Source organism: Malassezia pachydermatis (assembly GCF_001278385.1).
Source record: "Malassezia pachydermatis strain CBS 1879 chromosome Unknown scaffold1, whole genome shotgun sequence".
Classification (NCBI taxonomy): domain Eukaryota; kingdom Fungi; phylum Basidiomycota; class Malasseziomycetes; order Malasseziales; family Malasseziaceae; genus Malassezia; species Malassezia pachydermatis.
In genome coordinates, this window is record NW_017253138.1 from 857,143 (window position 1) to 873,536 (window position 16,394).

General features: G+C 57.5%; 7 protein-coding genes across 7 annotated transcripts; 4 read left to right on the top strand and 3 right to left on the bottom strand.

The window, feature by feature from the left end:
- Positions 1–120: 120 nt before the first annotated feature.
- Positions 121–4,905, top strand: Malapachy_3351 (negative regulator of mitosis; the record flags this gene model as incomplete). The annotated part of the gene is made up of 1 exon (XM_018137823.1): positions 121–4,905. One exon carries the CDS (start codon positions 121–123, stop codon positions 4,903–4,905), a length of 4,785 nt encoding a protein of 1,594 aa, XP_017994135.1.
- A 26-nt stretch (positions 4,906–4,931) lies between these two features.
- Positions 4,932–5,950, bottom strand: Malapachy_3337 (rrna adenine dimethylase; the record flags this gene model as incomplete). The annotated part of the gene is made up of 2 exons (XM_018137809.1): positions 4,932–5,568; positions 5,610–5,950. The coding sequence occupies 2 exons, from the start codon at positions 5,948–5,950 to the stop codon at positions 4,932–4,934; spliced, it is 978 nt and encodes a 325-aa protein (XP_017993463.1).
- A 283-nt stretch (positions 5,951–6,233) lies between these two features.
- On the top strand, positions 6,234–8,500 carry Malapachy_3330 (clathrin binding protein; the record flags this gene model as incomplete). Its single annotated transcript, XM_018137803.1, has 5 exons — positions 6,234–6,270; positions 6,314–6,340; positions 6,368–8,108; positions 8,138–8,380; positions 8,407–8,500. The coding sequence occupies 5 exons, from the start codon at positions 6,234–6,236 to the stop codon at positions 8,498–8,500; spliced, it is 2,142 nt and encodes a 713-aa protein (XP_017993460.1).
- Positions 8,501–8,537: 37 nt separating this feature from the next.
- Malapachy_3377 (panthothenate kinase) lies at positions 8,538–9,362 on the bottom strand (the record flags this gene model as incomplete). The annotated part of the gene is made up of 1 exon (XM_018137849.1): positions 8,538–9,362. One exon carries the CDS (start codon positions 9,360–9,362, stop codon positions 8,538–8,540), a length of 825 nt encoding a protein of 274 aa, XP_017993994.1.
- Positions 9,363–9,734: 372 nt separating this feature from the next.
- Malapachy_3354 (kelch repeat protein) lies at positions 9,735–12,587 on the top strand (the record flags this gene model as incomplete). Its single annotated transcript, XM_018137826.1, has 1 exon — positions 9,735–12,587. The coding sequence occupies one exon, from the start codon at positions 9,735–9,737 to the stop codon at positions 12,585–12,587; it is 2,853 nt and encodes a 950-aa protein (XP_017994138.1).
- Positions 12,588–12,707: 120 nt separating this feature from the next.
- Positions 12,708–13,838, bottom strand: Malapachy_3375 (galactose mutarotase-like protein; the record flags this gene model as incomplete). Its single annotated transcript, XM_018137847.1, has 1 exon — positions 12,708–13,838. One exon carries the CDS (start codon positions 13,836–13,838, stop codon positions 12,708–12,710), a length of 1,131 nt encoding a protein of 376 aa, XP_017993996.1.
- Positions 13,839–13,970: 132 nt separating this feature from the next.
- On the top strand, positions 13,971–16,289 carry Malapachy_3328 (glycosyltransferase family 39 protein; the record flags this gene model as incomplete). Its single annotated transcript, XM_018137801.1, has 1 exon — positions 13,971–16,289. One exon carries the CDS (start codon positions 13,971–13,973, stop codon positions 16,287–16,289), a length of 2,319 nt encoding a protein of 772 aa, XP_017993518.1.
- Between the last annotated feature and the right edge of the window lie 105 nt (positions 16,290–16,394).

Genomic DNA, 16,394 nt, shown 5'->3' on the forward strand with positions numbered 1-16,394 from the left:
GCACGCGTTGGAAGGGTCCTTGCGCGTGGCCTGCCACGCCAGCACTTGGGTCGCAGCGACGCACGCACGTCCATGCGGTAGAGAAGCATGCCGCTGTCCCAACTTGATCGGCTTCGTGCCATGGCACGAGCGGAGTCTCATACGTCCACAGGCTCATATACGCCCACGCTCGACGATGCGTGGCCGCATACGCGCTTGGTATGGGACGGTTCTGTGGTACAGTGGTGGCATGGTACGACACTGCGTCACACATATACATTTGCCGAGCATGTACGCGACGCCTGCACGGCGTGGATGCACGTATCGGAGGAGCAATGTGAACCGGCTCTATGCATTGCCTTGGAGCGCATGATGTATATTCACTGTCCACGTCTCGGCGATACGTATACGCTCCCCCTTTACTTTTGTGCGGCGCGTTTGTTCCCTTTGCAAACCGGCCTGCTGGTTGTCCGTCATCCACAAGCGCACGATGGTGCAGCGGCTCTACCTCTTGCGTTCTATCTTCGCAGCGTTCTGGATGACTGGGCTGCGTGGACATGTGTCGAGACGATTGTTCACAACGACACACGTCCTGTTCTGCAGGGCGCACCCCAGCCCTTCCCTGCGGCGGACGAGTACGTGGTGTATGCAAACACAGGCCGCGATGCTACACCGACCATCCTTGTCACGGCCAATGGTCGTACACACAAAGTACGTATCTACCACTATGTCTGTGCTTCGACACCCATGTCGTCGTCGTACCCTACCGCCCCCTCTCTCTCCTCTCGACCCTCTGACATCGATGCACGTCCTCGTAAAATGGCACGGAGATCTAGTGCGCGCTATGCTAGGCGCTCTAGCCGTATCAGCGAGATGGGCGTGCATCGGCGGATGTCTGATATGGGGCCAGGCGACTCGGTACGACTCGATGCGATGTCCACCCGCTCACGACCTGCCTCTGCCTCGTCCGTGTCCTCGGCACCCATGGCCACCGCCGTTGACTTGGCACGACGTGTGACGACCCCTCTGTACGAGAGCATGAGTGGCGGTGCTCCTACCAGCGCATGCCATCCTCTCCTTGCGCACTTGGCTCGCGCATATGCCAGTACGGCTTTGTACGATGAAATTACGGTGCCTATACTTACAACGCAGGCGGAGGCTTGGCGTGTTCACGCATTTATGTGGCGCTCTCACCTGTATGTGCACATTCCCTGGGCTAGTCAGGTCTATATTCGCTCCATGCCTTCATCCCAACGTGCGTTCTCTACAAGTATGGAGGCGCAAGCTCTAGTGCGTGTATCACTGGTAACGCCCGACGACGCCATGGTCATTCTGGATCCTAAGGGCGCTGTATACCTTGTAGGCATGGCCCCCGGCCCGACTACGCCGCGCGTCTGCCTGGCTTCTCACGGTGTTACTCACCTTCGATACGAACATCAGCGACTGTATATGCAACAAGGCGAGTCATGGGTATCACGCTCTATGGATGCCCGACCTTCCTGCCGCCTTACATCGCGCATCATCGAAGCCCTTTGCCTAGCGCTCCCACCCGATCAAGCCGCTACATACTTGTGCCGATGGTTCGAGAACGGCACATATTCGTGGGAAGGCCTCACGCAATTGCTAGGATGCGCTGATGATACCCCAATGCACGACCCACACGGCGCGAAGATCCTAGCATCCCTGGGCCTGTGTGAGCCTACCACGACGCGCCTCACGCCTTTGCCCTCCAGTGCCTCGCATGACGACGCGTCGCTCGCCATGCTCTTCCATGCACTGCTATGTGATCTGTGTGTGCACGTGACATCACGACGTACAGAGGCGCCCAGGTTGGTGGCCTTGCAAGGTGCTATCCTTACGCGCTTGGGCTGGACGGCCTGGATCGAGGCGTATGCACGCACATGGCCAAGGCATATCACGCCATCCGCCTCGCCGCCGCATGGCCCACCTGCCCCGCCTGACCCTTACGAGCTGCTGCAACAGCAGCAAACGTCGACAGAGCCTGTCGCACCCTTGCATACGCAGCTGACCACGTTGGTGGATCGTACGCCGTTGACGTCCTTGGAACGAATTTGTCCTACATGGACCGTCCTTTGGGCCTTGTACATGACGTTGTCCACAGCTACATCCGCGCGGGATGTAGTCGAAGCAATGCTGGCGCACCACGTCGATCTTGCGCAGTTAGCTCACTGGCCTGCTGGCCTAGCGCTGCCATTGGAAGAAGCATTACGCACATGCCAACAAGCTCCACCTCGCGACTGGTCCTCGGATGCGTACCGCCTCGTTCGTCGCGCGGATGCGTGTGCCGCTGTGACAGGCACACCACCTGCACGCGTACCTGCCATGGTCCAACGTACATTGCCACCTGGCCTTGATCCTCTTAGTGCTCAACTGTTCCGTGAAGACTACCGTCTCGGGGATGTGGCACGTATGCTCTCTACAACACAGGTTCACGTCGCGCGGTTGTCGCCTGACGATGCTCATGAGCGTGGGCCTCTTCTCGCTCAGAAAGTTTCTGAGCGAACCATGGCGCAGTGCATTGGACGTGGCATGTTCCGCTATGCGTCGCATAAGCTGCGCATGACAGGCACATGGCGAACCCCGCGCTTGTGCTTGCGTCTACGTACGTTCCCAGATGGCGCGATGTACGAGGATATGCATGAGACGCATATCCTTGCCTGGCCCGAGTTTCATAATGGCGTGGCGTCTGCGTTGGAAATCGGCGCGACTCCTCTGGACTCCAGCTGGATTTTTGCACAAGCAGGCACATCTGCCGTGCATCGTGCACGCCATGCTGGTTTCCTCCTGGGTCTAGGCTTGCAAGGGCACTTGCGTGGCTTGGGCCGTGTCCATGCGTATCGCTACTTGGCGCCACGACATACCTTGACGACCATTGGACTCGTACTTGGTTTGGCCTCGTCGCTTCTAGGTACTGGCGATGCGGCCGCGCGTCAGGTCATGGCCGTCCAAGTCGCTGCCTTCCTCCCACCAGGCAGTGTTCCTTTGCACATGGCCATTGTGACGCAGGCGGCAGGCTTACTCGGTATGGGGCTGGTCTTTTGCAATACGGATCACCGGTGGACCGCAGCTAAGCTTGCAACACAGCTGGATGCGCGTCTAGATACCACCGACACACACGAAACACATCATGATGTGTATGCGCACTGTGCTGGTCTGGGCCTGGGCCTGGTCTTGCTGGGCCGAGCTCGTCGCGTCGGGATGAGCAGCGCGGCCGATGTCGCCCTAGTCGCTCAATTGTGCCGACATCTTACAGCCAGTGATGAAGCGCCGCCTTTGGTCGCTGCGCGGCGTGCGCATGCCGCGTGCCTGGCGTTGGCCCTGATTTTCCTACGCAGTCAGCGTCGCGACGTGTTGGAGGCGCTAGCACCGCCTACGCCTAGTGCTTTGGTATATATACGCCCTGATCTGTTGCTTGTTCGTGCCCTGGCCCGTGCCCTTATTGCATGGGATGCACAGCCCGACAAGGCGTGGCTCGAGCAAGCGTGTCCGTGGCTCATCGATCCCGCCAAGATGGATACGTCCCAACGATTGGCGTTCTACAATATTCGTGCAGGTGCCTGCCTTGCACTAGGCTTGCAATTCGCCGGCACTGGTGATGTCCGTGCGCGTGATTTGCTCTTGACACAATGTTCGTGGCCGCCACCTACCGGCACGACATTTGAAGCACGCTTGGAATCGGCCGCATATGCTACGCTCATGGACCAAGTCCATGTCGCGATGGCCTGTGTCATGGCAGGCACGGGCGATGTGGATGTTTTGCGTGTGCTGCGTACGGCACATGGCACGCTGGATGCTCCGTACAGCAGTCAGGTGGCTACGCATATGGCTCTTGGCCTACTGTTTGTCGGTGGAGGCCGATTTAGTGTTGCTCGTACTGATCGTGCGATTGCCGCGTTGCTTATTGCCTGCGTCCCACGCTTCCCTGCCTCACCTGATGATACCCATGCGTGTTTGCAAGCGGCTCGGCATTTGTGGGTCCTGGCGCTGACACCGCGCGTGCTGGCAGCGCGCGACGTGACGTCGGGCGAGGCATGCGTGGTGCCTGTGTCTGTGCGCACACAAATGGAAGCTTCGGCGAAGCGCATGACTCCTTGTTTGCTGCCACCGGATGTCACTGAGGCACAGGCCATTAGTCGCCGGTACTGGCCAGCTACCTGTGCATTGCCGACCGAGCCCACATCGACCATTTATTGGATGCACGTACAGCGACGAACAGGATTCTTGTCGTACACTGACGACCCGCATGGGCACCGCAGCATCTTTGCACGTACATCGCAGCGCACAGTCCCGCGTATTGATCAGTCTATTGTGCACGAAGCAAGCCGACTTCGTCATGACGTTGCGACGTTGGTGCGCGGCTTCCCGACGGCGCCTGATGCGCAAGGCTTTGTATCGTACCTTTGTCAGTCGACGACCACCCACTTTGGTGCTTACTGTACTGCGGCGTTGCTGGACAGTCTCTTACGCGATGCGCCTATGCTCACCCGCTTCTACCTCGCATTGTGGTCTGGATGGGCGGATGCGCACGCCTCTGATGCTATTCTTGCTATTCGCGATGTACAGCATATCCAGCAATGGTACGGCTCCCAGACCGACCACATGGTTCGTGGCTCACGCGAGCGGTTGGTGCCGCACGATGTGGTGGACAGCGTTTTATGGGCATGGGAACGTGCGTTGCCCTCTGTTCAAGCCGACACACAGGCGTATGTGCGAGGCGAGCGTGTCGACTTGACGCAGGTAGCCTGGGCCCTTCAAGTCTTACATACCCCCAAAGCGGCTGACATGGCTGTCTTGCGGACTCGATTCTGTGAGACGCCTCGTACACTCGCGGAATCTGTTCTGCGCCATGTACTGCGCCATGAATGGCTAGCCCAGCAGTGCAGTATCGCGTGGACATCTGTATGATATCTACGTATGTATAAAAGTACAATTTAGAAATGAATACCCTCGTCATGGAACGCCGAAAGCAGCGTCAAAAGTTCATCGACGTCCAGCTTGGCCGCACGCGCCTCGGTCATGCCGAGTTTTTGTAGCACACCTTCCACTTTGGCGGGGAACGAGACGCCTTCCACGGAGATACCACGTTCTGCGCAGTACGTCTTCCAGTTCGCTTCCATCATCTCCAATACACCACGTGCATTGAAGAAACACGCACGTAGCACCTTGTTGCGGCGGGAAAAGACAATACGTGTAAGGCCATCAAACTCTTCAAACTTGATCGGCGGCGGGGGGTTCAGCGGCACAATGCGTACCACGGAACTGTCGACTTGCGGCGGCGGACGGAACGATCCTCGCGCGACTTTCATGATGTGATCCACCTTCGCATAGAGCTGCACATTGGCCGACAGACGACCCCACAAGGGCGATCCTGGACGTGCCACCAAGCGCATCGCAAACTCACGCTGGAACATGAGAATGGCACATCGGAAAAGAGGGCGGTGAGAGAGCAGCTTGAAGACCAAAGGCGATGAAATTTGGTACGGCGTGTTGCTAATCACCACATCAAAGTACGGAAGGTCTGTCTTGATCACATCACCCAACACAATATCCAACTTGCGCTGCTCCGGCCTGATGGTTAGTCGCCTGCTTTTTATATACATCGTACGTACTTTCCCTGCACACGCTTGGTCAGCTCTGCTGCCATACGTGGGTCCATTTCCACCACTGTCACATGCTTGGCCTTCTCCAAGATGCGTACTGTCAAATTACCTGTACCAGGACCGACCTCCAACACGGTATCTGTGGGTTTCAAGTTGGCTTTGTCGACAATGCCTTGGGCCACCAGCGGGTTCTTCAAAATGTGCTGGCCAAACTTTTCTGTATTGAAAATCGGATTCTTCGTCGTTGCACTCGTATTTTGCTGCGAGTGCGCTTGCGCTGCCGACCGTGGTGACGCAGATGCAGCCTGTGTGCGCGCACTGGTAATGCGATCTGATACGGCACGAGGCATGCTCGAACAAAGTCAAAGTACGTCTGTGCCAAAAAAAATTTTTTATGGGTGGAGGGGCTTTTCTACAGGCCAAAAAGGGCCGCACTGGGAATTGAACCCAGGACCTCTCGCAATTGAGAATGTTGCGATTCTCCCAAAGCGAGAATCATACTACTAGACCATACGGCCGGCAATGTAGCAATGCATCAATTGCATTACACCATAAAGACTTGGACTTTGCACATGCAGCGCGCCTGGTGCGTCAGGTGTTGTCCCACGCAGCCTTTCCTACGAACGACCGACCATGAGTCGACCGGGCTTTTTCGGTGCGACCCGCAAGGGTACGTGGCTAGTAGCAGTGGACTTTATCTAACACATACACAGGCGAGACCTTTGAGCTTCGTGCCGACTGTACGTATTCGTTCGTCTAACAGTCAGTGAACAGCGAGTACCGCGATCGTCGCAAGGATGCAATCAAGCGCGTCATTGCTAATATGACAGTGGGAAAGGATGTATCTGCACTCTTCCCGGATGTGCTGAAGAACATGCAGACCGAAGACTTGGAGCAGAAGAAGCTTGTATATTTGTACCTGATGAACTATGCCAAAACACAGCCAGAGTTGGTGATTCTGGCGGTGAACACGTTTGTAAAGGATGCAGAGGATGTCAACCCTCTCGTGCGTGCGCTTGCTATTCGTACAATGGGCTGCCTGCGTGCCGAGAAGATCATTGACTACCTACCTGAACCGCTCAATCGAGCGTTGGCGGATGAGAGTCCGTACGTGCGCAAGACAGCGGTGATCTGTGTGTCCAAGCTGTTTACGCTCAAGCCGGACCTGGCTGTGGAAGGCGGGTTTGTGGATCGCGTGAAGGAGATGATCTCGGACAACAACCCTATGGTTGTGGCTAACGCCGTCACAGCGCTGAATGATATCCACGAGGCTGCGCAAGAACTCAAGTGGCCTGGTGATCCGATGACTATTATGGACTCGGAGGTGCTGATGAAGCTGCTTATTGCACTCAATGAGTGCACGGAATGGGGTCGTATTGTCATTTTGAATACGTTAGCGGCGTACCGTGATGCAGATGCGCGTGAATCCGAGCACATTTGCGAGCGTGTGATTCCGCAGTTCCAGCATGCCAATGGCGCTGTCGTCCTCGCTGCTGTCAAGGTGGTATTGGTGCACATGGAAGCCACTGGCAAGCCAGATCTGGTGCAGCAGCTGGTGCGCAAAATGGCGCCGCCGCTGGTGACGCTTGTCACGAGCGAGCCTGAGGTCCAGTGGGTCGCCTTACGCAACATCAACCTGATTCTGCAAAAGTACCCAGAGATTCTCTCGAACGAGCTTCGTGTGTTTTTCTGCAAGTACAATGATCCGCCCTACGTAAAGGAAGAGAAGGTGGATGTGATGGTCAAGTTGGCCAACGAGAACAATGTGGACATGCTCCTTAGTGAGCTGAAGGAGTATGCGACGGAGGTGGATGTCGACTTTGTACGTCATGCTATCCGGGCGATTGGCCAGTGTGCGATTGCCATTGAAGCTGCTGCGGAGCGCTGTGTGCATGTGCTGCTGGAGCTGATTGATTCCCGTGCGAACTATGTGGTGCAGGAGGCGACCGTGGTTGTCAAAGACATTTTCCGCAAGTACCCCCACCAATATACACGCATTATCCCGCAGCTATGTGCCAACCTGGACGAGATGGACGAGCCGGAAGCCAAGGCGTCGCTGGTCTGGATCATCGGCGAGTATGCGGAGAAAATCGACAATGCGGCCGAGCAGTTGGCGCTGTTCCTCGAGACGTTTGTGGAGGACGAGCCTGAGGTCCAATTCCAGACGCTGACGGCGATCATCAAACTGTTTTTGAAAAAGCCCGACTCGTCGCTGGCTCAGAGCATCGTGCAAGATGTGCTGGAAAAGGCGACGAAGAAGTGCAACAATGCCGATTTGCGCGATCGTGCGTACATTTACTGGCGCCTGCTGTCCAGTCCTGATACCGATGCTGCACGGGCTGTTGTACTGGCGCCTGCGCCGCCGATCACCATCCCTCTCACGACGGTCTCACGAGGGCTCTTGCAGGAGCTGCTGCGTGAAATTGGCCTGCTTTCCAGTGTGTACCACAAACCCGCCTCGTCGTTTATCGGCCAAGGGCGTATGGGCATGCAAACGCTGCAAGCTTTGTACGTATACTGTATACTTACCTGTCTAGGAGCAACGAGGAAGCTACGCGCTCTCGTGTGCTTGCTACGGTGGCACAGGGTGAGAAGAGCGAGACGCTCCTTGACTTTGGGGACGATACGCCTAGTGCTGCTGCGACGCAGATGGCCGCCAAGAACCTCGGCAGTCTTGGCGACTTGCTGGGCGATGACGCCTTCTCCACCCCGGCGATGGTCCAGACGGCCCAAACGGCTCCCACGGCGACAGCCGGTGCGATGGATGATTTGTTGGGCATGTACGTACGACCTGCACTTACCTCAGCTTCGATACGCCTGCGCCTACGGCCCCCAGCACGGCGCCGGCCACCGCTCCGAAGGCGCCTCCAAAAGAAGATGACCTTCTTGGCTTGTTGTAGCTGTATACAAAGCAACCTTTTCCCTAGACCTATATCTCTATGCCTTTTTCGCATGCACCCATTGGAAGAAGGCAGGGACGTCCGCTGCAATCTGACTGGGCATGGCCCATTCCTGGATCCATTGCGGAATCGAACCCTGTGCATCGGTCTGTGTCGTAAGCATCCACTGGACGCATGTATCGTCGGCCCGCGTGGCAATCGAATCTTCGCGGACGCCCTCGGCACTGGCATAATACGCACGTACGTAGCCTTGGGTCCTGGGGTGTGCAATGGGCTGGCTAATTACCAGGAACGAGCGGCGCGTGCCTACGGCGCCGTGAGGGACATGGCCGTTCGGCAGCGAATCGGTGTGCAGTGCGTCGACCATCACTTCTTCATGGAAGTTGCTGAACGGCAATTCATGTGCGAGCAGAGGCAGAGTAATCACCAGTTCGACAAAGTCGCGATTCGCCGTTCCCCAGGGCGTGCGGTACTTGAGATGCCAAATGGACGCCACATCGGGGACGAGCACCTCCAGACACTCGGCCTGCTCGAGAGCATGGATATACTGTTGTTCATTCTCGGTATGGTGGTGCAGGAGACCATCGGCAAATGCATCGAACGAAACACCCGTCTCCTCCGGGAAATGGATCGAAGAACGCGAGTGCCAGTGCGCGCCCCGCAAGCGCGTGCCTTTGGGCTCCATCGACGGAATGGACGCCAAGGATATACGGCCGGGCGTGAGCGATTTCCATCGTGCAGACGTATTGGTCTTCCGCAGAGCAGAAAACGACTCCTTTACCAGCTGCGCTAAAAAGTCGCGCCATGCGGGGGACGTAGGATCAGGGATCTTGTCGCGCGGCCATGGCTCGGCTCGCAGCATGACCAACGACTCGACGGTGGAGGTCGGGGGCCAAGCCAGGGCCTATGCGCGTCCACCTACGCAACCAACGGGAAGCGGCGCCTGCGTTGCATAGAGACTCCACGCCGGACTCCACTTTTGGGTGTGCAACATCTACGATGCGAAGCCCTTATACAGGCACGGCGTGCGCGAGACCGCTTCCCTTACCACCTTCTTCTCTTTCTGGTTGCCCGTGTGTGGACTTGGAGCTGGACTCCGTGTGTTGACTCCCTCCCCTTCTCCCTTCCGCAAGTGATTGTTTGTTCCGTTTGAGGCTGGTCCTCTCATCCTCTTCGTTTCTTTTTCGTTTCTCCTCTTTCTCCCTGGTGGACGCACTTTCTCTTTTCGTTTACTATGACTCGCTTATTCACTCTTCTCCCATGGATCAGCGCCCTGGTGGTGTCTATGGTCCATGCACAAACCTTGGATGCGGAAGATCCACTCAACAACCTGCTGCCGAATGTGCCGCTGGCGTCGGCGATCGGTGCCGCGTGGGGCTCGTCGCAGAACGGCGGCTCCCGCCAGGCGGGTCAGGCTGATGCCAATGCAGCAGGCAGCCTTGCTGGCATGATCGGCAGTATCGGTAACATGCAAGCGCCGTCGCCCGACATGTCGCAGTACAGCAACCATACCCCTACTCCCCGCTGGGGTACCTCAGCGGCCTACCTGCAGGGCAGCCATGTAATTGTCTTTACTGGTGGTCAGACAGACACGCATGGTAGCATTACTAACGAGACGCTCCTGCTGGACATGAGCGGTCTCACGAACCTGCAGAACACTCGCGCCGCGTCGCGTGTCGTGCCGTGGCTCGACGTGAACCAGAGCTCGCACTCGCAGGCGGCGCCGCGCACAGCCTACGCTGCCTCGGTGGTCTCTACGAGTGTGTGTGGTGCTACAGATGGTCACGTCGTTGACACGTTCTGGCTGGCCGGTGGTAAGACGGAGCACTGCGCCGACCAGCCCTACCTCTGGACTTTTGCCGTGGAGCGCAACGGCAACCGCACGATCGGCAAGTGGGTGGCACAAGAGACCAATGGAACGGACCCGAAGCGCCGCTCGCATGCGCAGGCTCTGCTGACCAGCACGACGCTGGAGGGCCAGGATGCCGTGGCTATGCTGGTGCTGGGTGGTCAGGACCGCGATGTGGTGTGCCACCCAACGCAGGAGACCCAAGACTCGTACGCCACGTCGCTGGATGAGTACGCCATGGGATCGGTTCTGGACTCGCAGTGCCGCTCGCCCAACCGCGCTGGCACTTCGACGGTGCAGACCTACGACTACAAGAAGGAAATCGACAGTGCTCCTGTGACGGAGTACGCCCTGGCTCGCATGCCTGTGCTGGAGAACCAGCAGACGCACCAATTTGAGACGCCGTACCTGCTTTTGGGTGGTCGTGACAAGCAGCACAAGCTTGTGGACTTTGAGCGTCCTTGGGCGTACGACTCGTCTTCTGGACGTTGGACGCAGTGGGTGACGGCCGGTGATATCCCTACGCCGCGTGTGGGTCACTCGGCTGTGGTCTCGAACGATGGCCGTGTGTTTGTCTACGGCGGCTACAAGCGCCATGGTGATGATCGCACTGTGAGCAAGCAGCCGACCGATGAGACGTACATGCTGGATGCCTCGACCACGCCAGCTCGCTGGACTCGTGTTCAGTACCGCGAGCCGCCGGAGGATGGCCCTGCGCCTTCGGCTCGTGCGTACCACTCTGCCGTGATGGTCGACGATGTGATGGTGGTGGCGTTTGGTCAGCAGTACAAGCGCACGGCCTACGGTCTGGCGCGTCGTGGCGGTACCAACGTCAACGCTTCTGAGCCGCTGGTTATGTACATGGAGACTCGCAACACGATCATGGGCTTCCGCTGGACAGACTCGCTCTCGGCTATTGTCTCGGGCCGTGTGGCGCAGAACGTGATGGGTGGTCAGACGCGCGTCGCTAGCGCGACGTTTGCTGCGCCCACGCCTGCCGGTCAGCGCGCCGACCGCCCTACTCAGGCACCGCTCCCGGAGATGACGCGCGTGCCTACGCCGGAAGAGTCGGTGGTGAGCCAGGTCTCGGTCTTGTCGAAGTCGATGAAGGAGGCCAGCCGCTCAGCGCAGGCAAGTATGTCGCAGGCTAGTCAGGCGAGTGTGGCGAGTGCCTCGGCTAGCCGTTCATCGGCTAGTGCTGCGAGTGCTGCGGCGGCTGCCTCGGCGGACGCTGCCGACGCGAACAAGGCGGGCGATGCGAATGGAAATGCCGATGGCGGTGAGAGTGGTAACAACAATGGCCATGCTATGGCGCCGGCGTCAGAGTTCGACCCTATGCTCCCACAGTCGACGATGGCGTCCTCGACGGGTATTGCGGCTATGCCTAGCACGACGACCCAGCCTTCGGACAAGGCTGGCGAGAACGGCGACAACGCTGATGGCAGCTCGTCCTCGTCGCGTACGGGTGCCATTGCTGGTGGTGTGATTGGTGCAGCGGCTCTGTGTGTCGGTGCGGTGGTCGGTGGCTTGTACGCGTACAAGAAGCGCCGCGAGTCGCAGCAGATTGCAGAGCTTCGTGCGAACGGTGTACTGTATGGTGGCAGTGGTCGCAAGGACGACGTGGAATCCGCGCCGCCAGTCTCGTCTCTGTGGCTCCAGCGTCCGCTGAAGGATGTGGTCGACAACGACTTTGGCCGTCGCTCGAACATGTCTGCATACTCGATGCAAGGTCAGGCTGGTACGCCGCTCTCGACGTCGCCTGCTGGCGGTCGTTCCATGGGCAGCACGGAGGAGGGTCGTCACATGGTGCGTGGTCCTCGCTCTGTGTACCCCGATGGCATGGAGGCCTACTCGGCCGCTGCGGCGTACCAAGCCGCGTCGGCGGGTCCGAACCCGTTTGAGGCAGCGCCAGTGTCGTACGACGGTGCGCCGAGCCACGAGCACTACTACTACGAGGGCATGCCCACCTCGGCGTCGTCGCATGATCACATGGTCGATCCGTTTGCTGGTGGCGTGCTTCGTTCGAGTGGGACGGATATGACGACCAACGCATCGGACTACGCCCCATCGATGTACTCGCACATGGCCGACGGCAACGCTTCGTCGGTGCACATGGATGAGTACGATGTGGTGCCTGCGCATGAAGAGGACATGCACATGCGCAACAGTGCATCGACGCAGCAGCTCTACCCTTACATGCCAAGTGAGCGCTCGCAGCTGCGTGTGATGAACAACTAAAATGCACACACATGTACATGTATTTTCTCTCTTCCTTGTTGCTAGCGTCAGCGTAGTTGCTGTGCTCTACCACTCACTCTTCTCCGCCGTTTCGTAGTTTGTAGTGACTGTTGTCTGGAATCAAGGCGCTATCACGTCTATGGTGACCCAATGCTGGTATACTTGGTGCGATGCAAGCATCGTAGTCGTTCCTGCCAACTTGGCCAACGAGGGATAAAGACACGTTGCATGCGGCGCGCTAAACTCGAGGAAGGCGGCACCATGCTTCTCTTCCGTCTCTGGCGCTGCATGGTGCCGCCGGTGTTTCTGTTTTTTGGCAAATGGCGCTGGCTTGGAGTTGGCTGTGTACAATTGCACACCCGCCTGGTTGGTCCGGACTACCAGCTCTACGCCTGTAGGTCCTTGTACATGGGCGACAGGCTTGGTCGTGTCATGCTGACCCCAAACGTAAAAGTCGTCATAGTCATAGTCATGCGCTTGTATTGGCCGCATAGAAGTCCAGTCATGCATGCCTTCGCACGCATCCACCTCGCCCGTCGCAATGCCTCGCTCATCGAGCGCTAAATGGTACAAGGGCTGTCCCTCTACACCTAGCTGCAGCAAATGTTCGTCAATGGTCGCTCCATGATACCGTGGATCCGACGCGGCCAGTTGGAAGCCCCAGTGCTGCGTCAAATTGATTGGCGTCGATGTCGAGAAGGGAGGAAGGAGCTGCGCTCGGTACTCGACATGGACCTGACCCAACGTGCCAGGCTGCGAACGTACACCGATCAAGGCTTCGACCCGTACACGACCCGGGTAGCCTTGATCGCCATCAGGGCTCTCCAGGGCCCATACACACCGATCGTCCCATGCTTGGCACTCATCGGGCGTATACATGCACACCGCCTGCGTCTCCAACGGTGTCCATTCGACACAATCCCAGGGACCCGCTTGAACTAGACCGTCTGTTGTGCCTGTAGACAAAGGAGGTGGCGGACCACCATGATGACTTACACCATCGCCACCCCACTCACGCCATGCCACATGAGCGTCGTGGACCTGTCGAGGGCCAGCTGGCAATCGGTTGGCGTAGCGTCCGACGATGGGGCCATAAAATTGGCGAGGATATGTGGTATGATCCGCGGCGTCTTCAGGGCCAGCTAGGAGCTCATGCACCACATCTTTTGTCTTGACTTCGATCGAGTGGATCGTCAGGCCATAGGGCAACACTGTCACTGTAATCTTCCCCTCTTTCGACACCAATTGCATAATGCGTGGAAGGCAGCGCACGGCCCTGTGTCGTGCCTTGGGCGGCAGGGTCCCTTACGCCACGTGATGGCCCTGGAAGCACACGTTGGCCGGCGCGGCGCGTGCAAACGTGCACCTTAGCATTCACATTCCATGGAGCCTCGGACCGCGACGCTGCGGCGCCGTGCTGTGCCATCCTCGCTGTCCACGCAAGGATACACGCCTGTGGGCCAAGACAGTACTGTGCCTGCACCTGCGCGCGCCAAACATGCACCAGCCACGTCGACATGGCGTAGCATGGGGATTGCGCTGTTGCTTTTTGTGCTCGCACTTCTTGTTCGCACCTTCCAAATTGGCCAGCCTTCGGAAGTCGTGTTTGATGAAGTGCATTTTGGTAAGTACGCTGCCTTCTATATCACGGGCCGTTACTTTTTCGATGTGCATCCCCCGCTTGCCAAGCTCATGGTCGCCTTGGGCGCGTGGCTCGCTGGCTTCGATGGCCGCTTTGAGTTCAATACGATCGGTGAGTCGTACATTGACACAAATGTGCCCTACCGCCAGATGCGTGCGTTTCCTGCGTTGATTGGGTCTTTATATGTGCCGCTCGTGTACATGATCTTGCGGGAGACTGGTATTTCCATGCTCATTTCCAGTGTGTGTGCGTTGGCTGTGCTGGCCGACAATGCTCATATTCTGCAGTCGCGCCTGATTCTTCTGGATGCGCCGATGGTCCTGTTTATTTTATGCAGTCTGTACACATACATCAAGTTTTATACACAGCGATACAAGCCCTTCAGTGCATCTTGGTGGTGCTGGCTCTTTGCTACTGGCATTTCTCTTGCACTCACGATCTCGTGCAAGATGGTAGGTGTTTTGACATTTGCCACGATCGGTGGCGCTGTCCTCTTTGATCTGTGGGATCTTCTGGATATCCGCCGTGGGCTTTCGATGCGCCGTTTTATGAAGCACTTTTGTGCTCGTGCGTTTGCGTTGATCATCCTGCCTTTCTTCGTGTACCTCGGATGGTTCTATGTGCATTTCGCATTGCTGACCAAGAGTGGTCCAGGCGACGATTTCATGAGTACGCGATTCCAGCAGACCCTGGTTGGAAACGACCTGCTGCAAAACGCTATGGAACTGCACTACTTGGACACAATTACGCTGCAGCATCGCGCGACGGAGGCATATCTGCACTCGCATGACCATCATTACCCGCTTAAATACGATGACGGCCGTATCTCTAGTGAGGGGCAGCAAGTCACTGCGTACGAGCACCCTGACTCCAACAACCTATGGAAGATCATGCCTGTGCGCCCCATCAACAACGAGGACGGCTCGTTCAACCGGACATTGCGTCGTATCTACCACGGAAACATGATTCGTCTGATGCACGTTGGTACCAACTCATTCCTGTTAGCGCATGACGTCGCCTCGCCACTTATGCCGACTAACGAAGAGATCACCACTGTGCCTGCTGAGCACCTGGCAGACGAGCTGGACGATACTGTCTTTGAGCTGCACATTGACGGCGGCGTCGTGAACCAAACGACGTGGCATAGCCGTCGCTCTCGTGTGCGCCTTATCCACAATACGACACGTGTGGCCGTATGGACGCGTCCGAATGGGATTCTTCCTAGCTGGGCGTTTGGTCAGCTAGAAGTCAACGGCATCAAGAATGCTATGGACAAAACGGCACTGTGGGTTGTGGACGATGTCCAACCTGATCCCTCCTCGCCCATGTACGATACTCGGATCCGTCCTGCCTCCAAGCCCGAGGACCCGAAACCTATTCCCTTCCTGGACAAGTTCCTGGAACTTCAGCATCTCATGCTCGAACACAACAGCAAACTGGTCCAGAGCCATCCGTATGCAAGCCGCCCATGGACATGGCCCATTATGCTGGATGGTGTGCTGTATTGGTCGCAGGATAGCACACGTCGCCAACTAGCCCTCTTTGGTAACATCGTGGGCTGGTGGGCAGGTCTCTTTGGCGTGCTTCTTTTTGCCGCTGTGTTCACCTTGGATTTGCTGCTTCGTCGGCGAGGGCAGTACCATATTGCCACAGTCGTTCGTCATCGGTACCTGCGCACCACGGGCTTTTTCGTGTTTGCCTGGGCGTGTCACTACCTTCCGTTCTTTATTATGGGCCGCCAACTATTCCTGCACCACTACTTGCCCGCGCACGTTTGCGCCATTCTCGTGCTGGGTGGCATGCTGGAGATGCTTACTAGTCGCGGTATCGAGCTGCCTTTGAGCCGTCCAGGCCCCTTCATGTCCAGCGATAGGCAGCGTCCACGTATGCACCGTCGTTTCTACACCACAGCATACGTGACTGCTGGTGTTTTGGTTGCGGCATTGGTGGCTATGTATATCTTCCTCGCACCCTTTACGTATGGGCATGTGGGTCTCACAGCGGCTCAGCTGCATGCGCGCCGCCTCCTTCCTTCCTGGCGCATGCAGTACGCCAAGTAGTATGTTGCGATACCAATTCCTGTAATAATGAACGGCACGCAGTGCCATGCCGCTGTGCCTCGGAGAACGATGCATTTTGTAGGTCCGTGTCCCATTGTGCTTCGG